This window comes from Cucurbita pepo, chromosome LG14 (assembly GCF_002806865.2).
Source record: "Cucurbita pepo subsp. pepo cultivar mu-cu-16 chromosome LG14, ASM280686v2, whole genome shotgun sequence".
Lineage (NCBI taxonomy): Eukaryota > Viridiplantae > Streptophyta > Magnoliopsida > Cucurbitales > Cucurbitaceae > Cucurbita > Cucurbita pepo.
Genome location: NC_036651.1, coordinates 1,466,661 through 1,493,172, shown reverse-complemented (window position 1 = coordinate 1,493,172; position 26,512 = coordinate 1,466,661). Strand labels below are relative to the sequence as shown.

At 35.6% G+C, this 26,512-nt stretch overlaps 5 protein-coding genes and 1 long non-coding RNA gene across 6 annotated transcripts; 4 read left to right on the top strand and 2 right to left on the bottom strand.

Annotated features, from left to right (window-relative positions):
• The first annotated feature begins 873 nt into the window (after positions 1 to 873).
• LOC111810335 (cyclin-D2-1-like) lies at positions 874 to 3,159 on the top strand. Its single transcript, XM_023697044.1, has 5 exons — positions 874 to 1,244; positions 1,323 to 1,409; positions 1,521 to 1,851; positions 1,957 to 2,075; positions 2,742 to 3,159. Exons 1-5 carry the CDS (start codon positions 1,005 to 1,007, stop codon positions 2,961 to 2,963), a joined length of 999 nt encoding a protein of 332 aa, XP_023552812.1. The 5' UTR covers positions 874 to 1,004; the 3' UTR covers positions 2,964 to 3,159.
• A 4,987-nt stretch (positions 3,160 to 8,146) lies between these two features.
• LOC111810322 lies at positions 8,147 to 9,850 on the top strand. The gene is made up of 4 exons (XM_023697022.1): positions 8,147 to 9,128; positions 9,239 to 9,304; positions 9,471 to 9,544; positions 9,636 to 9,850. Exons 1-4 carry the CDS (start codon positions 8,769 to 8,771, stop codon positions 9,673 to 9,675), a joined length of 540 nt encoding a protein of 179 aa, XP_023552790.1. The 5' UTR covers positions 8,147 to 8,768; the 3' UTR covers positions 9,676 to 9,850.
• Positions 9,851 to 11,863: 2,013 nt separating this feature from the next.
• LOC111810569 lies at positions 11,864 to 12,428 on the bottom strand. Its single transcript, XM_023697290.1, has one exon. The coding sequence runs from the start codon at positions 12,316 to 12,318 to the stop codon at positions 12,124 to 12,126; it is 195 nt and encodes a 64-aa protein (XP_023553058.1). The 5' UTR covers positions 12,319 to 12,428; the 3' UTR covers positions 11,864 to 12,123.
• A 1,795-nt stretch (positions 12,429 to 14,223) lies between these two features.
• Positions 14,224 to 19,300, bottom strand: LOC111810298. Its single transcript, XR_002817394.1, has 4 exons — positions 19,148 to 19,300; positions 18,002 to 18,077; positions 14,767 to 14,804; positions 14,224 to 14,665 (listed from the first exon to the last, which is right to left on the bottom strand). It is a non-coding gene; the product is annotated as an uncharacterized LOC111810298 (long non-coding RNA).
• A 1,154-nt stretch (positions 19,301 to 20,454) lies between these two features.
• Positions 20,455 to 22,347, top strand: LOC111810203 (F-box protein SKIP22-like). Its single transcript, XM_023696827.1, has one exon. The coding sequence runs from the start codon at positions 20,592 to 20,594 to the stop codon at positions 22,080 to 22,082; it is 1,491 nt and encodes a 496-aa protein (XP_023552595.1). The 5' UTR covers positions 20,455 to 20,591; the 3' UTR covers positions 22,083 to 22,347.
• Positions 22,348 to 23,533: 1,186 nt separating this feature from the next.
• On the top strand, positions 23,534 to 26,471 carry LOC111809983 (tubulin alpha chain-like). The gene is made up of 4 exons (XM_023696495.1): positions 23,534 to 23,768; positions 24,861 to 25,095; positions 25,172 to 25,542; positions 25,636 to 26,471. The coding sequence occupies exons 1-4, from the start codon at positions 23,676 to 23,678 to the stop codon at positions 26,287 to 26,289; spliced, it is 1,353 nt and encodes a 450-aa protein (XP_023552263.1). The 5' UTR covers positions 23,534 to 23,675; the 3' UTR covers positions 26,290 to 26,471.
• Positions 26,472 to 26,512: the final 41 nt, after the last annotated feature.

Sequence of the window (26,512 nt, the reverse complement as noted above, 5' to 3'; positions counted from 1 at the left end):
ATACAAAACCAACAAAAATCTAAAAAAAAAATTTTTTTTTTTTTTTTTTTTTTTTTTTTTTTTTTTTTTTTTTTTTTTTTTTGAAGGGCTATTTACCAATTTGGCCTCAAAACATAATGTCTCCAAAAACATTTAAAGTCATCAACCAAACATGGATATTTCCTATTTACCTATAATGCCCACAAATCATTTCCAATGTTTTTCCCATTTCAAACCATTTTCATTCTCTTTTGCATTAAATTTCACCTTTAAATACTTTTTTCATTAATTTTTTAATTCCCTATATTATTTTAATATTATCCCCCAATAGCATTTTTTTTTTAAATCTTGAACTTTTATTAGTGAATGAATTTAATCATATTATTTAAGTATTTTTTAGTTGATAATGGCTATAAAATCACTAATAAAATATATAAATTGATTTATTAAACCTTTAAACTGAAAATAGATTACAAAAATTAAATTTTCTAAATGGAAAGGTAAAATTAAATAATAATAAAGAAATTTAAAATCGCACCAATGAGCAAGTGACAACTCAGCTACACAATCTACTTTCACTGTNAATATATAAATTGATTTATTAAACCTTTAAACTGAAAATAGAGAAATTTAAAATTTAAATTTAAAATTTATGGAAAGGTAAAATTAAATAATAATAAAGAAATTTAAAATCGCTCCAATGAGCAAGTGACAACTCAGCTACACAATCTACTTTCACTCTTTGCAAAAATACCCCCACAAATACTCTCATTTTCTCACTCACTATTTCATTAAAATTTAATAATATTTAATAATAATAACACAAATTAAATTAAATTAAATTAAATTAAACTAAGAGAGAGAAGCGACACACTCACTGAGTGCAGACTATTGACTAAGTTCCATCCAAACCCATAAAGCCATGGTCATCCCTCACAAAAATCCCACCGCCGTCTCCTTCCTCCTCCTCCTCAATGCCGTCGCCACCGCCGGCCTTTCCTCTCCGCTGATCTCTCCAGTCCACAATGTCTCTCTCTCCTGACCAATCCCCCGCTTCTTCCTCCTCCTCTGGCCCTGCACGCCATGTCTCTGCCGACTTGCTCTGTTCCACCGCCGCGGACTCCCTGATCTCCGATGACTCCGCCATTTTCAGCCTTCTTCAATCGGAGCTCGACCATATGCCCCGCCGCGACTACGTTCGACGGTGCCGTGACCGGTCGATCGACGTTATTGCTCGCCAAGACTCCATTAACTGGATCTTGAAGGTACAGGTCACTCCTCTTTTACATCGCTGTTCTTCGCATTGATTTTCTTGTTTTTATCGATCGTCTAGGGTTTTGTAGGTCCACGCGCACTACAATTTCAAACCAGTCACTGCGATTCTCTCCGTTAATTACTTCGATCGCTTCCTCTCCGCTAATTTCCTTCCAGTTAAGAATCTTTTTCGATTTTCCCCTTGTTAATGTCGTCGATTGTTCAAGAATCTGATCGGAATTTTGAGGCGGATAGTTTAGGGATTTTATTTTTCTTGTTATTTGCAGCGGCGGAATGGATGGCCGTTTCAGCTTCTCGCGGTGGCGTGTTTGTCTTTAGCGGCGAAAATGGAGGAGCCTCTGGTCCCACTGCTTTTGGACCTCCAAATCTTTGAGCCTAAGTACGTCTTCGATCCCAAAACGGTTCAGAGAATGGAGCTTCGTGTCCTGTCTATTCTCAACTGGAGATTACGCGTCGTCACGCCTTTCGATTTTCTCCACCACTTCATTTCCGATCTTCCTCCTTCTTCCGCCGCAGACGGCGGCGAAGGCGACGGTGACGTCTCTCGTTGCCTCCTCTTCTCTACTTCTTCCGATCTCATTCTCAGCACTACACGCGGTACATCGATAAAAATCTGAAACCGATTCTGTTATCATATTCGATTACTTTTGTCGTCTTCTTTGATTTTGTGTTCTTAAAAAATGAATTTGGATTGATTTTCAGTGATCGATTTCTTGGGGTTTCCGCCGTGTACCATAGCCGCCGCCGCCGTTCTCACCGCCGCTGGTGAGCGGGTTGATTCTCCGGCGGTCTGTACCCATTTCCTTGCGGCAAACAGAGTCGTAAGTATTAATTCAATATCTGTGGGTTGGAAAAGGGATTTCATAATTCTGTAGGGGTTAATGTATAAATACAGAAAAACCCTTTTTTGGAAATTTATTTTAATTAAATTACGGATTTTTTCTCAAGATATTCTTTATCATTTTCTTTTTCTTTTTTTATTCACCAACATTTTGGATTTTGAGTTTGTTTTATTTAAATTAATTAGGCTAAACTCCACAACTTAATTTCAAATTAAATTTCATCCTTATTTAAATTAATAGAATAAAGTTATTTAAAAAATATTAATATTCATTTTAAAGCTGAAATATTAATTTTGATATTTTTTTTAATGAAAATTTTTAAAGGTATTTTTATAATTTATCTTTTAAGAACATGCATTTTTTTTTATAATTATTGAGGTTCGTAATTTTTAAAAGCATAATTTAGAAGGATAATAATTTAATTAACATACTCAGCGATAATTAACCTCTAACATTTAAATTTTTATACCATTATTTATTTATTTTAGCTTGAATTATAGTAACTTATTTTATAAGAAATTACTATTTATTTATTTACTTTGGTGGGAAATTGGAAAGCGTGAGAAATAAAAAGGAAGGAACGTAGGGTTTGGAGTCAAAATATTTTGCTGTCATTTTAATTTTAAAACAAATTTATTGGGAAAGGAAATGGTGAGAAGCTGTTACCAACTGATGGAGGAGTACATAATCGACACGTGTCCAGCAGACCTCCCAAAACAGCGGAGTCGAGGAGTCGAGCAACCGGCGCCAACTAGTCCAGTCGGCGTGCTAGAAGCGGCTGCATGCGGTAGCTGTGATACAGAAGCAGCAGTGGAGCCGCCGACAAAGAGGCTTCGTTCCTCTGCACCGGATGTACAGGAGCAGTAGATAAACCCTATTTCGTGTAATCTTGTAAGAGGGAGAAAGATCCTTTTTATTTCCCTCTCTCATTCCCTTGTCGTTGACCATTGAAATTGAACGGTTGAGATTGCACAGACGATGATCTCAACAAGGGAAAGGAAATTTTTTGTTGTTGTTTTCTTTGTTACTTATTTATTATAAAAAAAAAATACCATATTTCTGATCTTTTGGTTTTCGGGGGGTAAAATGGGAATATTATCAGTGAAGGCTAAAAAGTCAATAATTTATCAATTATTCGCTACTCCAATTTCATGATCCCCATGCAAGAACAACCTTTGGATTAGATTCTCATGAGAGACCCATTGGCCTTTGGGAGCTATCATTACTTTTTGTATTACAGTTTTACCCTCCTCTTTCTTTATTGGTCCACGTGGAATCTGTATTAGTTATCCCATTTTATTTATATTTGTTCCCGACTTTTTTCAAAATATAATAATAATAATAAAAGTATTTTTTTTTAGTGATTTGAGTCTCGTTTTATAAGTGATTAAACTATAATAATTAAAAATTAGTCGATAGAAAGGAAACTCATTTGTTGAATGATAAAAGTCCTACATCGGCTAATATAGGAAATGATCATAGATTTATAATTAACAAAAACTTTCTCCATTGGGATGAGACCTTTTGAGTTAGCCAAGCAATGCTACGAGAGCTTATGCTCAAAGTAGACAATATCATACTATTGTGGAGAGTCGTGTTCGTTTAACATGATATTAGAGTCATGCTCTAAACTTAACCATGTCAATAGATTAACAAATCTTCAAATGATGAACAAAGTATTGTGAGTTTCGAAGGCATAGTCAAAAAATGACTAAAAAAGACTCCAAAGGAGTCGAGCCTCAANAAAAAAAAAAAAAAAAAAAAAAAAAAAAAAAAAAAAATCAATTTTGATTCTATAAAATAATTTCATAAAATTAATTTAAAAAATTCAGTTTATAATTATTTGAAATTAATTAACTAAATAAGAGGAGGGAGTGGCGTAGGCATGAGGTGGGATGCCACGTAAGCAGTAAGTTGAAATTATTTTTGGAGGGAAAGAAACGGAGTGGAGGGGGTGTGGGAGACAGATAGACTGGCCCAATGAGAAATGTACACGTGTACGGTACTGTAAAGAACAATAAACAAATAAAGAAATAAAAAAAAGGAAAAAGGAAGTGAGGTGGCTTTTGAGGCAAAGATTTGATTTGATTTGATGGGGTAAAAAAGTAAGGAGCAAGACGAGTCATATCAATTCGTAGCTCCAAGGGAACGACAACAATTAGAACCTTATTCTATGTTTCTTCCTTTCATTTTACCCCAACATTTGAATTTATTATCCAAATTCATTTTTTTTAACGTATGTCCAATTAATTTAGTTACTTTTTTACTAACATAATTAATCGTTGGTTGATTAACAAAGAAATGATGTGGCGCTGATGTGGCACCGTACGTTAATTTTCTCTATTTTGCCATATCACCACCACACTCTGTTTCTATTGGCAAAGGGTTATTAATGATCTTATATTCATAAATTGTTGAATTACTAATTTAACCTTTGAACTATGTAAGTTAACATATCGTCTAATTTTAAATATGGTATACTAAATCGTCGGTCTAAATTAAAAATTAAAAATATTATTTGAATTAATTTGAATGTGATTGAAATAATATGAATTTTATTTTGAAAGATAATTGAAAAGGACAAAAAGGGTCTATAATAAAAAAGAAGATTTTCTTCTCTTTGGTGTCGAGTCATTTGTAATCTTTATATAATATGTCAATATATTTTTTATTATATGAATTGACATTGACACCCACTAAAAGGAAACCTAAGTTGAAGCTCAATATATAAAGATATTATATACAATATTAACTTTATTTATTTATTTAATTTAGATAATAGGTCAAGATTCAATTAGAAATATCTATTTATATTGTGGAGATCGAACCCAAAAAATATTCATTGTTTATACGTAGAATGGAGAGGAAGTGGATAACATTTTTTTGTAATTAGATAAATGGGATCAGGGACGAGATTGTACTTTCCAACCTGCCCGCATAAATATATATATATATTTATTTATTTATTTATTTGTAATTATTGATGTGATTGTCCAAAATAATAATTATTTTTTAATTTTAAAAAAGTAGATTTAAAAAAGATGCATAAATATTTTAAGGAAACATTATTTACTTATTTAATAGGAAAAAGATATTTCGTGTATTGTAATTATTAATGTGATTGGTAAGTTTACAATAATCTATTGAATTATTTAATTATAGTAAAAAAATGGGTGCAATGTTAGGTAACTTTTGGTAATTTTAAAATGAAACCTTGTTCATTAATGGTCTTTTTTGTATAATTTTTTAAATTAAAAAAAAAATTGACTTCCAAGTCAAATTAAGTCAACTTTGTTTAATGAAATAAAAAAATAAAAGTTGGGCTAAGATTTTAAAAACATAAAAAATAAAAAATTATTTGTCCGAGTAAATGAGAAGCACGTAAATAAATTGAAAACATATCTGAACGAGAGCACTCATTAAAAAAAATAATAAAACAATAAAAAAAATAATATATATATTATAAGAATTTTTAAATTAATTAATTTTATGATTCCATGACCTATCAAGCAAATCTATTATGCCCTTTATTTATTTTGAAACGGCCAACACAATAATAATAATTAGAAGTTCACATCAAAAGGTCTAAAGATTTAATTTAATATATAATTGTATTTGGGCCTGGCCCATGAGCAAACTCTTCGAATTTGGGCCCGTAGCCTTAAATGTATGGTCCAACTTCGAGAATTTAAGCCCAATATTTGCGTTTAATTGGACATGGGCCGTAAATTACAAGGTCCAATTCCAAATGGGCTCAGATCCACATTCCAAATGGGCCAAGAATTTCCCAATTCGCAAACAAAATAAAAATTGAATTTTTTAAATTTATAATAAATAATTAAAAGAAAAAAAAAACACGTAAGCGGAGGCGATCACTTGATGAACCGTCGGTGCATGACGCCTTTGTACTATCGTCCGTACAACGTACCGGTTACAGCCAGTTACACTACACGACAAAGATGACTAGGATTATTTCTTAATATTTTATTTTATGCAAATTTCTGTGGTCCCCGCAGGTCGACCATTTAATTTCGTGACAGGTGTCCACCGCTATCCTGCTGGCATTAGGTTCCCTGTATCCCTCGTTCAAAGATTTAAACTTTAAGGTATATATGGAAATTTCAATTATTACTCAAAATTTCAATTTCCACTTTATTAATAAATTTATAAAAATTATTCAAATTAAACCTAAGTTATCAATATTATCTAAACTTAGGTTATAATTAATTTCTTTTTATGAAAAAATTTAGAAAAATTACGTGCATTAAATGACATAAAACTTTATAATAATTCAGATCAATTATCCGTCCCTACAATAAAAGGTGTATATTTTGAAATCGAACTTTAAATTCAAGCGGGTTGCATGAGCTTGTTCGTGGGTCTATCAATAATGAGGGATTCAAGAGAGAGAGATTGCACGTGACCTCTATTTAATGATCTTATGCTAAGTAATTATTTATAGCAATATGGTCTTAATCTATGGCTAAGCCCTCTTGAGTTGTTTTAACCCTAAATAGGCTTTGTTTTTAATATTATTAATGTAATGCATTGGTCTATGGATAAGTTTGGGGAGAGTAGTTAGGCCACTTTTTTAATATCTCGAGCAAAAAAAAGAATAATATAATATAACGTTTAACCCATTTTTCATAAACTTAGTACGAGACGGGACGAAAATTTTATGTAACAGCTCAAGCCTACTGCTAGCACATACTACTCTTTGAGTTTTTCCTTTGAGTTTCTCTCAAAGGTTTAAAACGCGTCTACTAGAGAGAAGTTTTTATACCAATGATGTTTTATTTCCCTGTTCGACGAGGGAAACATTGGAAATAGGACCCATGTTCTACAAGTGTCGATTAATATATATTATTTTAAAAAAAGGAAAATGTAATAAGAGGATTTGGGAGAAAATTAAAAAAAAAAAAAAAAAAAAGGGAAAATAAGGTTGAAAACCGTGTGCACGTGGGAGCATGTGTGTGAATATTTGGGGAATTCGGAAATGGAAAAGAAATGCACACGTGCCCACATGTATGTGTGAGCGTATTTCTTGAAAAGGGTAGAGATGAGTGTGTGTGTGTGTTCTTTCATGTTTTAAATAGAGATTGAGAGAATGTGAGTGCATGTGATACTCTTTTAATACTTAACCCTAATCGAGTTCTTTAGCCTCGTTAGTTTTGTGTTAGCTCTCCACCACCCCTATGACATAAGCGAGCTACTCTGTGGCACATATTTGTGTCACAGTGACTCTCGTTGTTGCGAGACGAGTGTTTCAAGTGACTTTCTTTAGAATTGATATTTCAAGAATAGTGTCATGCAACATTGAGCCTAGCCCATGTGTCGGGAGGTTGAATCATATACTCGCTATTCGGTACAGAGTCCATAAATGATACATAATAGACATGGGAGGGTCCAATGCCTTTATAGAACTCGAATGGATAGATGTTTGAGATGTCCCGATATTATGAATGACAATTGGACTCGTTCTCAATGGCATGACCGAGTGAGCTATGATAGTCGATGACACCTTGCAACTTGAGACGACGTCAAGACATGTGAAACACATTAATTGTAATCGTAGATGATTTGAGATATGACATTGTATTGAGAGACATTGGTCCCAAATAGAGGAAATGTTGAGCTGGATGGCTTGGCCTAGTGTAGAGCCAACTCGGGTTGGTCGCAGAAGATGGAACATGCCCGTGCAGGCGTATACGATCAAACAAACTTGAATTTTGTATCAGTTATGTTCCGTTGGTGAAGACAAACCTCGCATGAAGTTCAACGAAACCACAATGCTAGACAAAAAATATATGAGTCAGGGTTTCTTACAAAGCTGGTCGTGAGCGTGTCAAGATCACAGCACAATCATGATACTGAACATATGGGGTCGGGATATCCTATTTGCACCATAAACTTTACGTTGACCTACCATCTTCCTTAATTGAATCGGGACGTTCTAGTCGGAAGATGACGAAGGGACTTGAAATTTTCCCTATTACAATGAGATCTCCAACATCTTCAAATGATGTTGAAAAAATTGGGCATTCCGTTCGATTCTACGACGAGAACAAACAAAAGAAGTGCAAAAAAGAAAACAAAATCCCAAACCCTTTCTATTTCTGTACACTAAAACCAAAATAATCCCTTCTCTCATACAATTTTGAGGCGAGGAGCACATGTTTCCAGGTATCTTCTTAACTCAACCAACTTCATTACACCAAACAGTATCACCATTGTACTGTGGAAGGAGATATGGACGTGTTCTTGGTTTTGGTTTAATAGGGTACCAATGCCTCGCTGTCTTGCATGTGAACAAGGCCTTCTGGCTCTCTCTCTGCTACATGCGATCATCTAACGCTATAAACCCACCACACCCATCTGCCACTTTTCATTTTGATTCATTCATTTCACTTCCCCACACACATTCAACTTGGAGGGTCTGGACATAACCCAGTTTTTTGTTTTGGGATTTGAGTTCAATTTTACACAACTTTGGCGAAAATCTTGAGAGATGTAAATAGATCATTGGTTGCTTGTTGAAATCGTTTGCGGAAAGTTCATGTTCTCTGTTTTTTTTTGGGTTCCCATTCTGATCTGGGCTCTGTTTTCTTCTTGAATTTGCATTGCACACAACCTGTTTGATAATTTGCCTGAGAGAAAAAAGGGTTGGGGAATATGGATTTGTTGGGTTCTGAGTGCAGTAGTGGGTGTGAGTCTGGTTGGACTTTGTATTTGGAGCAGTCTTTTCGTTCACAAGGCTGCTTAGATCACATTGTTGGCGGAGAGGAATATTGGAAAGTTAAAGGTTCTGAAGAAGAGGAAGAGGAAGAGGATCTTTCCATGGTTTCGGATGCATCTTCTGGGCCTCCACATTTCATAGAAGACGAAGCTTGCTCCCAAGAAGCATCAAAATCAGCTACATTGGGGAAGAGAAAGGGCAAAAAACAGAGAATTCAAGAACATCAATGCCAGGGGGAGCCTTCTTCTTCGTTCCTAGACGACACTGCTAGCTCTCCTGCTCTCAACTACACTGCTGTAAGTCTCCAAAACAATCTCTTTTAGCCCATTTTTAGCTTTGTTCTACAACGATTATACATTTTGACCAATTGGGTACTCATCAAAGTTAGCTTCTTTCAAATCTTCAGAATAAGTTCACCCATCAAGCCTCAATGGAAAGCTTCTTGGGCTTCTCTCAAACTAGCCACTTCGAGGTACTTGACTCTTTTACACTGTCTTTATTCAAGATGGTACGATATTGTCCACTTTGAGCATAAGCTCTCCTGTCTCTAGAAGTGATGTATTCCTTATTTATAAATCCATCAGCCATCACCAAGACAAATGCACAAGTATTGACATTGTTTGTTGCTGTTGATGCAGGAAAGATCGGCCTGTACAGACCATTTTGGGTTCCTTCAAGCTTCTCTATCAGGAAATAGATTGCAGAAGAACCAGTTAAGCTACTTCCTCTGTTTTTGGGTAATCACTGGGCTTGTTTTTTTAGCATTTTTTAACTGGATTGTTCTTATTCTGGTTCTTTAACAGGTGGTTTGAAGGCGAAGAAGGAGGGATAGGGATGAGATGAGATGAGATGAGACAAGTGGGTTTATTTTTGCATCACTTTCTTCTTAAAAATGCGTGGGAAATGGATCTGCTGAAGAGATAGGCTTTGTTTCCCTGTTTTTTTTGTTCTTTTCCATCTTCATTTCTTTCCCTTTTTGTAACGATCAATGCAATGGGAACCATTTGTGAATTGGAAACAAATCTGAGTAATTTTTAGAACAAGATCACGAGAGCCACTAACTTTCATCCAAATAATGCCTAAAACTTTAGATTTTTTTTTTTTAAAAAAAAAAAATTTATAATTTAATTGAAAATTTTGGTTCACCCAAAACTGTCTTGCCATGATTTGCTTATATTGATTTTGTGATGTGATTTGTTTAAGTGATTCAGCAGACAAAAAAATGGAAGTTGGTCTGATTTGTTCTATAAAAAAAGTGCTCAATAAATCAATAAATTAATAGAAAAAAAAATAGCAATTTGGGAATTTAGGATGTCAAATTCTAATGCTGACCACATGTCTCCTCTTTTTTCTTTTTATTTATTTATTTATTTTTATTTTTTATTATAAATATTATGTATATTTTATTGAGATTCATTTCTTCCAAGTAGAAAGAGAGAGAGAATTAATTTTTTTTTAATAAAATCCATTATTATTATTATTATTATTATTTGGATAGAAGTGATTTTAAGAGTGTATGGGAAAACCAGGCAACTCAGAGCCCTTAGGCCCAATGGGCTACTCTTTCATTTCCATTGGGCTTTTCATGTCGGGCCCATTCGATTTTGGTCAACTTTGACCTTACATTCTTCTTAAAGCTTGAATGAGAAGTTTTTAGTTTTAGGATTTTGTCTTTTAATACACTTCTAATTAATTTTAAAAGTGTAATCAAATATTAACTTTCAACATTTTTTTTGTCCAATAAATCTTTGAATTATTTTCTTTTTTTATAAAATTTACCAACCCATTTACCCTAAAATTAAAAGTTCATTAAATTCACATTTTAAGAATTTATTAAGACAAATAAATTTATTTTTTCTTAATATTGCTTCTCTAAGTCAATCTAATTTTTATGAGTTTTGTTTTTTTTATGTCAACTTAATGATATATATATATATGTATATGTGTGTATATATATATGTGTGTATATGTATATATATATATTATTTCGCAATTTCTCATCTTCAACCCATATAATAAGGGTCCAAATTCCAAGTCAAATATAACCTAATCAAATTCTTCATATTTTATTTTCAAAAAAAAAAAAAAAAAAAAAAAATTGAAATATTTGATATGCAATATTGAGACTATTGACAAAAGAAATATGAATAATCAAAACTTAGCTTTCAACCGTCGCAATTTAAATTTAATTTTTTTCTTCCCCTTTTAAATGATCTTAGTTGCGGTTCAAACTAAAATCTGCGCTTTATTTTTATTCATTTTATTTATTTCAGATCAATAAATAAGGTCCACGTCTTTTTTCAAAAAAGAACACAGCTTTTCATTATTTTCAAATATTTTATTTTAGAGTTTTGACTTGAATTTCGTTGGTTTTGTAAAATTGTAAACTATTATTTAAAAATAAATTTTCAAATATAGTTAAATGATTAAAATCACAAATATAAATTACTATCCCATGAATCGAACACTATCAAGGAATTCAAAAGTAAGTTGAAATATATTTTAAACATAGAACAAAGTTGGGAGGGACATAGCCTATTTTAAAATACAGGTCTGTTCTTGATGCACATGATAGAAGCATCACTAAATTTCAATTTCAATAACCGACAGAATCACATACTTTTTGTAAGTTAATCAATTAAAATAGTAATTGAAAAATGAATAGGATTCAATTGACTTTTATCATCCATGAATAATGCACAATACAATAATCTGTATCAATTTCAGATGAGGAAGAATTGACAATGGCGGAGTAGGGTGGGCCGTTCAATCAATGATCACAATCTCTTGCCGTCCTAAGCGTAGGCACGCATTTCCATATCAGTCTTTATTGCGCTTCTTCAATTATGTGGTCCGTTTCCCGTCGAGATTTGTTTTTCCCCAGCGACTCAAAACTGATTTGATTCCGTTTTCATGTAGTTTTCAATCAAATCAATCTATTTCAAAGAGATGAAACTAATCGCAAACAGAGAAGACGTCTGTTGCGTGATTAGGAATTCGAAAAGGAAGATCGAGAAAAATCGAAGAAAGAAACTCAGAAACTCGGAAATTCGTAATTTCATCGATTCGTAATTAGTTACAAGTTTAGTTTCGGAGCTATTAATCCGAAACGGTTCCATATCTGAATCTATGAGAGAAACACAGAATCGGTAGCTACACGATCAAACCAAAACTAAATCATCACAAACAAGAACAATCCGCGATTGCAACTACGCGAAGATCACAGAGAAAAATAGCGAGAGAGCATAAAAAAACCTGAGTGTCGGTAAGAAACAGAGATGATAATCAAGACTAAGAAACAGTGCGCTTGCCAGGACGATCGGCAACCTTCATAGTTTTATCGATCAACAATCGAGCTTTTCGGCTACGGATCTCAACCTTGACGCTGGAGCTTTTGTCCATCTTTATATACGGCTTCTTCGACTTCTTCAGCGCCTTCACCTTGGATTTTATGGATTCCACTAAACTGCCGAACTGATTCGCCATTGAAGCCACTCAAAATGGAGGACTCGAAGCAGAAATTTGATAGAATTAGGGTTCGGGAGAGAGAAAGAGAAGGAGATGGAATTCAGTTGAGGGAGATGTGAGATTCAGAGGTTTCCAACTCTCATTTCAGTGGCGAAGAAGTTCCATATATAGAAGAAGCACGCATGCCGTGTGGCATATTATGAACGTAACTAAGTGCCCTCATTTTACTTCCGAATTACAATTTTGCCACTCTTTTTAACCTCGCTCTTGGTTTCCTAATTTATTGGAAACGTTGAATTTGGAGCCAACGTGGATCATGTTAATCCTTATCAAATTATAACAAACCTTCGGACAATTTGGAAAGTCAATTACTAATTCATTTCATCTAAATCCTAAACTTTAATTCTGTCTTAAAAAAAAAAAAAAAAAAAAATTATTAATCCATTAAATATTAAATATAAAATAAAAATTCAGACGCTTAATTAAAATATCAAATAGACACAAATTTAAAAGATTACACTATAGTTTAATTTAATATATATATATATATTTTTTTTTTATTATGCAAACTTTTAAGTGACATAGAAATATTAAATTATTATTATTGTTTATTTTAATATAATAAATGCAAAAATGGAGATTTTGAACCATCGTCCTCGAATAAAAGAATTCATGTAAATTATCGTTAATTTAATATATCAATATAATTTATTAAATTAAACATGTGAATTAGTAGTGTGAAATGAAAATAAGGTTATAGGAGATGTTAATTAAAATTTCACTATTTTCACGACGTATTATATGATGGTTTGTAACATGTTTGTTTATGAAATATATATTTATTATAATTTTTTAAATATTGAAAATTAAACCAAAAAAATATTCTTTAATGAATAATAAATAGAAAATTTTGTAGGGATAGAAAATGAAATAGGTGGCGGGATAGAGACCAAAAAGTTTCCCTATCACCGTCCTGCTAGGTGGGTAACTCTAATCATAATATATATCGATTAAAAAATCAAAATTTTAAACTAACAATAGGAAAATAAAATAAAATATATATATATATATATATATATATATATATATATATATATATATATATATATATATATATATTTATTTATTTATTGTATATGCATATGTGTTCATGGTGGAATAAATAAATAAATAAAAGAACAAAAGTTGTTCAACTTAAAAAAAAATAAAATAATAATAATAAATAATAAAAATAATTCCGACCTAATGGACAAAGTACGTTACAAAATGAAATCAAATATTTAAGGCAAGAAGACTTTAACTTCAAATTAAATGTGCTTGACTATTTAAACAAATCGATAAAACCCTAAGCCCTTTGTTCACATTTCACACTCAAACTGATCTCCAATTTAATTTAATGTTTTTTAAATTTCATTTCATAAACGCTATTTATTGAGAACATTCCATGAGAATTAATTATAAATTTCTCTAAATTATATTACCAAAATTTTCTTAGGCATAATTACAAACACCTTGTGTGCATTCAAATTCAAGCAACCGTTTCCCTCATCTCTCCGACCACCTCAATGTCGACGCAGCATCGCTGTAGTCGACTGTCGAGACAGCGGGCTGTTCCGCCAAAGTATCAAAAGAAATAGAGGTCGCCGAGTTCTCGTAGATGTGAGATGCTTATGAACTTGCTTCTAGTTTAATGATATCTATTAAATTATGTTCGAATCGTCAAAATTAAAACTAATGATATATTCTTCAAGTATGTCTTAAAAGCGAACAAAAATTAAAAAAACTTGTAATTTTTTTGAGATTTTTTTATATTCTAACTAAAAAGAAAACAATTTTTTGAAAAAAGAAAAAAAAGAGAATAGCTTTTAAATGCAACAACTTCCAAACTACCTATTTATTTCTTACACCAAAAGGAGGTAAACAGAAGAACAAAGAGAGTTACCCTCTCGTTCACGAGCGATATAAATCTGATTATATGATCGAATATTAATGTCCTCTCAACATACCGAAAGATTTTCGATCCATGATACGTAATGTGAATATTTAGAAATGATTACCTTAGGCTAATCAAATCATAATACATAATTATGATATCGTGGCCCGAAGAAACTTAGTAAATCTAGTTTCTTTAACCTGGATTATATCGAAGTTAACAGTTAGTCACTAATTAAACATAATTACACTAATATAATTTCCCAAACTTACAGAAGAATCTCTTCCTTTTATGTAAATAATCTCATGGCTTCCTCTGGCTATCTGTGTAGATATAATCAGCATGGGCTGCAAGAGTTTTCCTCATCAAGCAATATTCTTCTCCAATTTCTTCACAACTCTCCTCTTCCAAAGCATCATCCACAACCTTCAACTTCCCAAAAAGAAGGAAAAAAAGCACACATTATTTACTACAATTTTCGTTCTTTATAGAACTACATATTAACAAGAGCAATTGCTGATAAATTTACGTACCCCGTCTCGAGAAGTCCCGGGAAAAGCATTTGAAAAGCCTGGAACAGGCACAGGCCGAGCGCCGATGGTGGTTGCCGAGGAGACAAAGGAGAAGAAAAGGAAGAGAAATGTGAAGATGGAGGTTAAGAGTTTGGAAGCCATATGAGAGAGATGGGGAAGAGGAAGGACTGTGGAAATGAATATAAAGGGATTGTGGAAGGGCAAAATTGGAACTTCAAGCCAAAAGTAACCAGCATGGATTTTATACTCATGAGTTTTTTCCCCTCATAAAAAAAGTTATTATCATTGAATATCTATGCTTAAAGTTAAATATAAACCTGTCGAAAGAAATAATTAGGAGAAGTATAAAAGAATGCATTTATGACTATTCTCGTGACTATGTGTCGGACCACGCTTGGCTGTACTAATCCATTGGAACGATTTAGATTTGTCAGGAACATATAGAAATTATCTAAATCCTAAACCTGAGGCATTATAAAAAGTATCTACTTGATTAGAGTTAGAGCGGGACCTCAAAGCTTAAGAGTGTAAAGAATATAATGAAATGATTCATAAGTACATTACTTGGATCCCATGTTATCAAAGTAACGTGTGCTCGAAATATATTGAAGAATTAATAGTTCTAATCTATTAGCTCAAATGTTTTTGGACCTTTTATGACGAACGAACCATAAGTTAACTGAATCAATTATTCATACTCCTCAAACGGTTGAAGATTCAAATCTCTACCTCTCGTCTCTTTAAAACTAAGCGATGTGTTTCCTTTTGTGGTGGGGAGTTGGGTTGGAAAGGGAATTAACAAGTTGCATCAAATGTAGGAAACAAAACAAAGAAAGCACAATGATAATGATTACAAATAAGCATGCCTCTCTTATAGGCATCCAAAAGTTGCAAACCATAGTGGTGTTTCAATGATTCTTATGTGGGTAGGTCCTCTAAAAATGATTTGGATTTCCCTAATAATCATTTCTCTTCTTGAGGATGTAGTGGAGGAGGTCAAGAACATAGCCACCACTCGCGAATTCATTACAGATAAAGAAATCCAAATATCCCGTCTTTAAGAAGATAAGTAATGTCTTGATTCGGTAAGTTCTATGACATCAACAAAACCTTACAATCTAAATCACCCAGAAACAGTTTAATTCAAACCACCAAATCTAGTTGACTCAGTGTTCTTCCATATCTTAATTAAAAATAACTCAATTTTAGACTAGTTCTTGTAGATATTTCTCGCACAACTATGATGACTTGCACAATAGAAACCAAGGCGTGCATTTGGCCTTTGTAAACCAACTTTGTAAACTATTCTATTCAATAGCCAGGTCAAAAATTTCAAGAATTGAAGTTTTCATAATAAATGTGTGTGGGAGAGAGCTATGGACCATTACTTTGTTTGAATGACATAATAAAATCTTGTGGGAAAGGAGGAGAGAGAGAAAAAGTAGAAGCAATAAGAGGCACTTAAGAGGGAGATATGAAAGGATCATATGTGGTCAACTCTCTATGATATCTGCCTCTTTGCCAATGTGCAAAAGTCAGCCATTCATATTAAATCTTCACGGGCTTCTCTACTCATTTCCCACAGTTGCAAATACAGTTAGATCTCTACAGTGTTTATACCACATGAGATTTTGTGGCTGATATTTCTAAAAGATCTAAAAGTTTGCATTTCTCGTAATGAGTAAAGCTCAAATTTGTTCTGTTTTTGGAAAAAGCACATACGGGTACACGCCTCCATACTGTTTTGGGAAAGGATACACCAACTTGGAGAGAGAGTCTAATGGCTCCGGCCCACCGCTAGCATATATTGTCCTCTTTGGACTTTCCCTTTTGAGCTTCGCCTCAAGGGTTTAAAACTCATCTGCTAGAGAAAGGTTTCGACACCCTTATAAAGGGTGTTTCGTTCTCCTCCCAACCAATGTAGGATCGTGGGATCTAAAACAGCCATGTAGGGTAGAGGAGCACTATCACGAGAGTTAATGGCCCTAGTAAAGAGAAGGGGTTTGGTCACGGCTGAATGATTAAGGCTTTTGAGAAAGGATTTGGCAGAGGAAAGTAAAAAGCTCGTTGGCCTCATGAGGCCAAACCCGAATGGCTAGTCGGAAGTCTAAAGGAATATTTGATAATGGGAGTCTTAATTCAGCTAATTTAGATACTTCATCGTCTTTCAAGAATCGGTTGTGGCTCCATTTCCCACTATGTTAGAAACAGAACCATGAATTAAGGCTCGGTGATTCAATGTATTCTTTCATAGGCCGTGAGAAGTGTGTAGAGAGATTACTTCCAGGGAGGTTATTAAGGGGCTTTGAGCCATTTTGCATCAATAGCTAATCGCCAAAGAGCCCTTTTCTCCTTTTTGGTAGCGTCACATCCACTTGGTTAAGAGAGCATGGTTTTCGTCTTTAATGCTATAGAGGCCCAATCCACTCTTTTCAATGGCAAGGAGAACTTTATCCCGTTTGACAAGATGCTTACAGATATCATAGGTATTACCTACTCAATGGATGTAACAGCCCAAGCTCAAGCCCAAGTCCAAGCTCACCGCTAACATGTGTTGTTCTTTTTGGGCTTCCTCTCAAGGTTTTAAAATTCGTCTACTAGGGATAGATTTCAACACCCTTATAAGGAATGCTTCGTTCTCCTCTCCAACCGATGTGAGACCTCACAGCTAACCCCCCTTGGGGACCCAGCGTCCTCGCTGGCACACCGCCCGGTGTCTGGCTCTGATACAATTTGTAACAGTTCAAGTCCACCGCTAGCAAATATTGTCCTCTTCAGACTTTCCCTTTTAAGCTTCCCCTCAAGGTTTTAAAACACATATACTAGGGAGAAGTTTCCACACCCTTATAAACAATGTTTCGTTTCCCTTTCCAACCAACGTAGGACCTCGCAATGGAAGTTCTGGAAATGTCTTTCAATCATGTCAGCACCCTTTGTTGGCATTTGAAGGAGTAAGTAGGATAGGAAGGTTGGATAGTGTTGCTTGGAGATGAGATAATCTTCCACCTCTAGATATATGAGAATTGTCCAGTCATTCTGTTTTTTTTCCCCTTCCAAATCCCAACAATTGGGGCCCAAAAGGAGAGGTTTTTGGGGTTGCTATTTCAAGTAACACCTTGTAAGTGTTTGACCACCCCCTCCCCCTTAGTTTTCAGAAACTAATACACAATATATACGATAAACTCAATGGCATTGTGCATAAACTAAAAGATTCTAATACAAAGTACCTGACTACCTTTTCCTCCTTTCGCTTAGTTTCGGTTTCTTTTGTGCGTTCTTTCAGTTGTGCAATGTACTCCTCAAATATTTCCCTACAAAATTAAATTCAAAAGGTGAATTCAAACACAATTCGAGTAAAAGAAAGGGACAGGACAGTTTGTCAAGGCAAAGATCCCTCTTATTAATACTAACTGAGACAAAAGAATCGAATGGTGATCTGCAGGCACAAAGTATTTCTTCCAACTCTAGAATAGAGAAGAAATGAATCATGGCAAACGTAAAACTAGAGCAAAAAAGTTAACGCCGTCATCTCGACACTACTTACAATTGCAGAAACCATCGAGTCTTGTCCAGGGAACACCTTGGCCAAGAGGCTGAAAATGCGGAGAAGGCAAGTCTAACAATCCAAGCCCACTACTAGTAGATATTGTCCTCTTTGGCCCATTACATTTTCCCATCCGCATCACTGTTTTAAAACTCGTTATGGGATCTCACAATCCACTCCTTGGGGACCCAACGTTCATGTTGGCACACCACCCTATGTCTGACTCTGATACTATTTGTAACAGCCAAAGCCTACCGCTAGCAGATATTGTGCGCTAACCAATCAAAAAATGATCCAATCCAAAAGAACAAAACGTAATGGATAATTGCACAACACCCTGGAGAGTGAAGTCCACATAGAGGCATTGAATCTAGCAAGAGACTAAACCTCTCACAAAGACCTTTCAAGCATCCATGAATACATGATTTAAGGGTATCACGATTTCGATAAGAGAAGAACCCAAGCCCTTGGAAGGTATCGTCCAAGAGACATGCCTACGAGTACATACCACCGCCAAGGCACCCTTGGTTGTTACAATATAGAATCAGATACCCCAAAAATTCCGAAACCTCTTCCCTGCTCCAATATGAAACAGTTTCGCTACCAATTATACAAATATTTCCTAATGCGCGCCCAGAAGTGCCAAGAAGGAAAACCCGTGGAAACAAACAGCAATCAAGCAATCCACATGGGGGAAAAATGAACAATCAATTAGGCAGTAATGCAGCAAAACCAGGAGGAGACCAGGATTAAAGTAGCGCCGTAGAAGTGAACAACCAATTGATGAATAGGGTTTAACAAGCAAAAACAGAATTAAAAAATAAAATAAAAAATTACCCGAGCGAAGAAAGCACGAATGGGGAATGATACAGCGGCGTGAATCAGGATTGAAGGAAGTGCGCGAGTAAATTGGAGATTTAAACCTCCGGGCAGAGAATTTGGTGCCATGGGCGAAGTTTCCTAGAGTGATGTGCTCGTGGAGCTGCGGCTGGGCTGCTATGGAATTGGAAGCTCTAGGCGCGCGCTCTTATAAACGGTCTTTCTATTTTTAGAATGAACCTACCATTTCGAGGTGTGATACCTAAGGGGTCACCTAAGGACTCAGATAGATAAGTATTATGATGCGATCCAAAAAAATGGTACATCATCGATACACCAAGAAGGGTGTACATTAAAGTCAATATGAGGCCTAAGCAATGTTAGTGAGAACGAGGTGACATAAGTGTAAAAAACAAGTTCGAGGAAAGTCGAGTAAAGTTCTGGTCCATAATTTCAGAAGTTCGAGTTTCGATATGAGTTTTAACATACGACTCTGGAGTTAAGCCTATCTATATGAAAAAAATGAATTTTCGCCAAATTTAGTGTCAACCGGACACCCGACAAATACTCCGTGAGACTATATGACCGCTTGCCAAAATCATATATACTCTATAATAATTAGAAATGTCTAAAAATGTACTATAAGAGGAGGCATAATGTCAACTCTCGACCACTCCTAGATCTTGCGACCTAAACGAGCTACCCTATAACACATATGCATGTCAGGGTTACGAGAGAACTGAGAAGTATCTCAAGTGGCTTTCTTTGAAATGAGTTTTTCAATGATAGTATTGGACGACACGGAGTGCATCGACATTGTACCTCTGCCCATGTGTCGAAGGTTGACGTGTGTGGCTTAGTATAGAGACAAGTCGGCTAGAATCACAAATGATTGATTATGCACATACAGGACGACGTGCGTGCTATATGTTTTATATGCTCTAGTTTGTAATTATTAATATTTTGTCTACTCTTAAGCTACAATATTGATGGATAAATAAATAAATAAATATATTTTTACATAAAATAATTTTTTTCATACGTGGCCTTAAAAATAAGAAAGCTTCAAAATAACAATTTTTATAAATATACGTTTTAAATATATATATATATATATAAAAAAGGAAGAAAATTGCTGAAATGGCAACTTCAAATTTCCTTGAATTATGGAAATAAAAATGGGAGAGAAAAAGTAATAAATACCCTAAAATAAATGGGAGAAAAACATATTTTCCAACACGAGCGTCCTTAAATTCCTCGAAACAAACGGTCGAAAAAAGACCCTAAAATAAAGGGGGAATAAATTTAATTAAAAATAAAATGGAAATATCGCAAATTACACCGTCTTAGAGGCTCCGCAGAATTTATATCCCCCACCCTAATCGACGGGCGTCTTCATTTCTTTCTTCGCAAGTTCGAACCCTAATTGTCAAAATCTGAGGAGAAAGGGCTAAATTCAACCATGAAATTGAGGCTGAGATCCGTAGAGTCCAAGGAGACTCTCAGAATTGAAGTTCCCGATCAATCTACCATCGAGCACCTGAAACAGACGCTTCTCCAGGCACTGTCTTCTTCCTTTTCCGCTGATTCTCTTCACCTATCTCTCAATCGGAAGGACGAGCTCCAAGGATCGTCGCCGGAGGATTCGCTGCACTCCACTGGTATCACTTCAGGTGACCTTGTTTTCTTCACTTTTAAACCTTCGGGGTTTTCTTCTCGAGGAGGTACGTCGATTCAAGCTTCTTCACAAGATTCGTCTTCGTCGCGACCAGGAAAGCAAATTCAAGGTATCGATTGTGATATTAAAAAACCTAGGTTGGAGAATTCGATGCCTGAATCCAAAGAATCCAAGTCCTTGGATGCAGAAATGACTACAGGCGGCATGGTCGAGGACGGGGAGAAATTTTTGGAGTCGGATTGTGAAGAAATGGACGTTGAGGAAGATCCAGTCGTTGATGTGGTGAAGAAATGTTCGAGGCCGATCTTTTTGAGGAGAGTGCTGAAGGAGGAGCTAGGTTATGATCGTAATGCTCACAAGCTTTTGGTAACTGCCGTTCACGCAGTACTTCTGGAGTCTGGATTTGTGCTGATTGATCCTAATTTAGGTTCTGAGGATAATCCTTTCCGTATGCCGGAAGATTGGCCTTCCCCATCGTTTACGATGTCGCTTTGGTACACCCTACCTAAACTTTTGGCCAAGGAGGACAAGAGTTCTACCATGACTGAAGTAGTTTTATTGAAGTTTCAGAGTTTGGGGCACTTTGTTAATGTTTATGGGTCTCTTAACTGCAGTAGAGGATCTAGTGTTTATCGAATATCTTTGGATGAGAGAAAATTTGCACCAAATCTTGATCTGATTTGGGTGGATTCAGTATCCAGCTACATAATGGATGAAAAAGAAGGGGATCCAGATAAACAAGTTTTTGAACTCTGGAAGCTAGTGAAGGATGCTCTTGCATTGCCACTCTTGATTGATCTCTGTGAAAAAACTGGTTTACCAACTCCTGCAAGCTTTATGCTACTCCCAGCTGATCTGAAGATGAAGATCTTAGAGGCTCTTCCTGGTGTTGATATTGCAAGAGTTGAATGTGTGTGTACTGAATTGCTTTACTTGGCCTCCAGCAATGAGCTATGGAAGATGAAGTTCACCGAAGAGTTTGGTTCCGAGGACAGCGTTTCAGGAAAAAGGCTATGGAAGTCACAATTTGTTGCACATTACGAAAACGAAAAGCTGAGAAGCAGGAGAACTAACCATGTGAGGGATTTTCTTAGTTTAGGGTGGCCGGTGCGTCGACCCCCTTATCCGTTCCCAGCTCCTCATGTTATTGGGGGAGATTATGATATTGTGCCTAGTATCAGGCTCCCTACACATGGAATTCCTGGACAATCGTTACGGTGGACACCGAGGCGTCGACAAGTTTTCATTCCACATTACGATTTGATAGGACGATGAGGATCGAATCTGCGCTCCATCTATAGGCAGTTTTTATTATAGTTTTGTGTGCTTCGTTATGTAAAGGAATAAGGTGTGGGAAATCTTGCCAGAATGGAGACATCAGGTTAGGCCATGGATCTTTGTAAATATTGCTTGCCTCAAAGCTCTTCTTGTTGCTTGAATAGAGATATTTCTTTATGATGTTTGCTACCTCGACTGTAGACTGGAATGTTATCAGTTCTTTTGTTTAAGCAGAAAAGTTCTATAACTGTTGATTGTGTTTCGGTTGAAGGATTTTTATTAGTTGGGTTCAAATATAAAGTGGAATATCATGTAGTTTTTGCTTATAACTGATAACTGATAACATGTTGCTGGGATTATTATGTTCAAATTATTAGTAATTATTATATGCAAAAAGTTAAATTATAATTCTACTCTCACTTCTTCCATGGTATTTTTGTAACATGTCACAATTTGTAGCTGGTAGTCTATGTGTCATTTGTTTGAGTTAGAACGAAAAAAAATATGCAACCGCTTTTATATATCTACCCGCCACTGTGGTGGGTTAACGTTGTGGTTAAAAGGACGAGTAATTTTGTTTAAAGTGGGTTAACGTTGTGGTTAAAAGGATGAGTAATTTTGTTTAAAGTGGGTTAACGTTGTGGTTAAAAGGATGAGTAATTTTATTTAAAAAGTCGGTTAACTAATGTTTTGTGGGTTACGTTAAAGGTCGAGTAATTTTGTTTAAAAAGTAGGTTTTAATTTTTTACATTGATCGGATCTATGAACATCTAAAAAAAAAAGTCTAATAAATTTAAAAATTTTTAATTTTTGTATTAAATAGGTTAATGAACTTTCAATTTTACATTAATCGATCTATGAACATCTAAAAAAAAATGTCTAATAAATTTAAGAATTTTTAATTTTGTGCATAATAAATTTAAGAATTTTTAATTTTGTATTTAATTTAATTAATTTATTTATTTTATTACTAAACATGAAATTAAAAATTTGTAGTTCTATTAGATTAAAAAAAAAAAATTCATCATACAATAAACTTTTTTCATGCATAAAGAAAAACATTTTTCATTGGAGTTTATTTGGAATTATCCTAAAAGATCAATTAATTAATTCCTACAACTATAAGGTGGGTGGAGATCAATTATTATTTGAAATTCTGACATATTTAAAAAAGATTAAAAAAAAATGATAGTTGTAAGAACCGGATCCAAGCCCAAAGACTAAAGCCCAAAGCCCAGCCCACGATTTCAGCCCATTACCCGCCAATATCTCGGATTCAAATTTGAAAAATGAAACCGACGAGAAAAAAGCGAATCCCTAACCATGGTTAACTCTCAACCAACCAGAGTAAACCAATTCAGGCTTAGCTGCCGTTCAATTTTCCACCAACGGTTAAAAAAAGACCACTCCTTACGCTCGCTTCGGCTCCCACTATAAATACATCTCTTCCATCTTTTCCCTAAATCTATCCATCCAAAGAAAGGGTTTCAAAGGGGAAGGCGTCTTTACAAACGTCTTTCTTCCTCGCGAGAGTTTTTTTCTCCATTTCCTGCTCAGATCTCTTCTTCGTTCTTCCATTTCTAAGCCAAAATGAGAGAGTGCATCTCAATTCACATCGGTCAGGCCGGTATCCAGGTTGGCAATGCCTGCTGGGAGCTCTACTGCCTCGAGCATGGTATTCAGGTATTCTACTGTTCCTTTCTTTTTTTGTTTTTTGCTTTCGTTCGCTCGATCTGTATGGATTTATCGACATTTCTGCATCTAGCGCTTGATTTTTGTTAGATTTCTAAGAGTTCTTGTTTTCATCTTATATCCACTCGATCTGCAAGGAATTGTGTCATTTCTGTATCTAGCATTGATATAGCTCGAGTTTTGTTGTTTTTAGTTCGTTTTTTTTAAAGATATTTGTTGTTTTCTTTTTGTTCACTCGATCTGTATCGAATTGTCGGAATTTCTTCATCTAGCATTGTGTGGACTACGCTTTGGTGTTTTGTTAGATTCACTAGTCTTTTTTCGCTCGCATCCAGTGGTTCATGTGGATCTTTACTGTTTTCTGATTTACTCCGTGTTTTTCCCATAGCACGATGTGTACTCGAGATCTTTCGCTGTGTTTACGGATCTTCGTTAATCTGTGTTTTGGTATTCGTAAGTTTGCTAAATCTGCGTTGTATACAATCGTTACTCCCTGTCGTTTGACAGAAGTGTAACATGTGCTGATGTATACATCGGGATCTTGAGATAGAAACTGATTCTTGCCGAATCTGTGTACTAATTTTTTTTTTCATTTTCCATTGGATCAACGCTGTCTGAATTTCTTATAAGCTGGCTTCGGATCTTTGATTTTGTAATATGCGAAGATAATTTGTTGCTTGTTTCATTGTGTTTACGGATCTTCGTTAATCTTTGTTTTGGTATTCGTAAGTTCGCTAAATCTGCGTTGAATACCATCGTTATTCCCTGTCGTTTAACAGAAGTGTAACATGTGCTGATGTATACCTCGGGATCTTGAAATAGAAAATGATTCTTGCCGAATCTGTGTTTTTTTTTTTTTTCATTTTCCATTGCATCAACACTGCCTGAATTTCTTATAAACTGGCTTTGGATCTTTGATTTTGTAATATGCGAAGATAATTTGTTGCTTATTTTAGTCGTTGTTTATTCGTATCTCTGTTATTAGTCTTCTTGTTGTTATGTATGAAATCCGAAGGTTAAGAAGCGCTTCCGTACGTCAGAATAAACAGAATTCTCTAATTCTTGTCTGTAAAATCTGTACAGCCCGATGGCCAAATGCCAGGCGACAGTACTCACGGTGGAGGGGACGATGCTTTCAACACCTTTTTCAGTGAAACAGGTGCAGGGAAGCATGTTCCTCGTGCGGTTTTTGTTGATCTTGAACCTACTGTTATTGATGAGGTGAGGACTGGAACTTACCGCCAACTCTTCCATCCTGAACAGCTGATCAGCGGCAAGGAAGATGCCGCCAATAATTTTGCCCGTGGTCACTACACCGGTAATTTCTCGATCTTTACGTCAATGGATATATATTCAATGTCTTTGTATTCACCTATTCCTTTATCTCTCTTCAGTCGGAAAGGAAATTGTTGATCTCTGCTTGGACCGAATCCGAAAGCTGGCTGACAACTGCACCGGTCTTCAAGGATTCCTTGTGTTCAACGCTGTTGGTGGTGGTACTGGCTCTGGTCTTGGCTCCCTCCTTTTGGAGCGTTTATCGGTTGACTATGGAAAGAAATCCAAGCTTGGGTTCACTGTTTACCCCTCTCCACAAGTCTCAACTTCTGTTGTTGAGCCATACAACAGTGTCCTCTCAACCCATTCTCTCCTGGAACATACTGATGTTGCCGTTCTCCTTGACAACGAGGCCATTTATGATATCTGCAGGCGCTCCCTTGACATCGAGCGTCCCAACTACTCTAACCTCAATCGTCTAGTCTCCCAGGTAACCTCAATCGCCGTTTTGGATCAGATCTTTTATGGTTCCATTACAATCAACTTTTAGCTTTTGTGCTTAATGTGATCGGTATTATTTCAGGTTATTTCGTCCTTAACTGCCAGTTTGCGGTTCGATGGTGCATTGAACGTGGATGTGAACGAATTCCAGACCAACTTGGTCCCGTACCCCAGAATCCACTTCATGCTTTCCTCATATGCACCAGTGATCTCAGCCGAGAAGGCCTACCACGAGCAACTCTCAGTAGCTGAAATCACCAACAGTGCCTTCGAGCCCTCATCCATGATGGTCAAGTGCGATCCCCGACACGGTAAGTACATGGCATGCTGCCTGATGTACCGTGGTGATGTTGTGCCAAAGGATGTGAATGCGGCTGTTGCCACCATCAAGACCAAACGTACCATTCAGTTTGTTGACTGGTGCCCCACTGGATTCAAATGTGGTATCAACTACCAGCCACCTACCGTTGTCCCCGGAGGTGATCTTGCTCGAGTCCAGAGGGCTGTCTGCAAGATCTCTAACTCTACCAGTGTTGCTGAGGTCTTCTCTCGTATCGACCACAAGTTTGATCTCATGTATGCCAAGCGCGCCTTCGTGCATTGGTACGTAGGCGAGGGTATGGAGGAAGGTGAGTTCTCTGAAGCTCGAGAGGATCTTGCTGCCCTCGAGAAGGATTACGAAGAGGTCGGTGCTGAGTCTGCCGAGGGTGAGGATGATGAAGGAGAGGATTACTAAGCAGCATGTTGCCAGATCCCGCCTTATTGTTTGTTAGGAGTGGGCGCTCTCATTGTTGGTCTGTCATTCCCGTTCCGTTTTCTTTTCATTATATGAATTGTTATCGTTGCGACACTTCTGGTTTGCAAAGCATTTTGTGAATCAATTTATGTTTTTTAAATCAAATTTGCCATTTCAAAAGTTGTCATGGAATTTTATTTTTTATTTTGAAATGTGCTAAAAA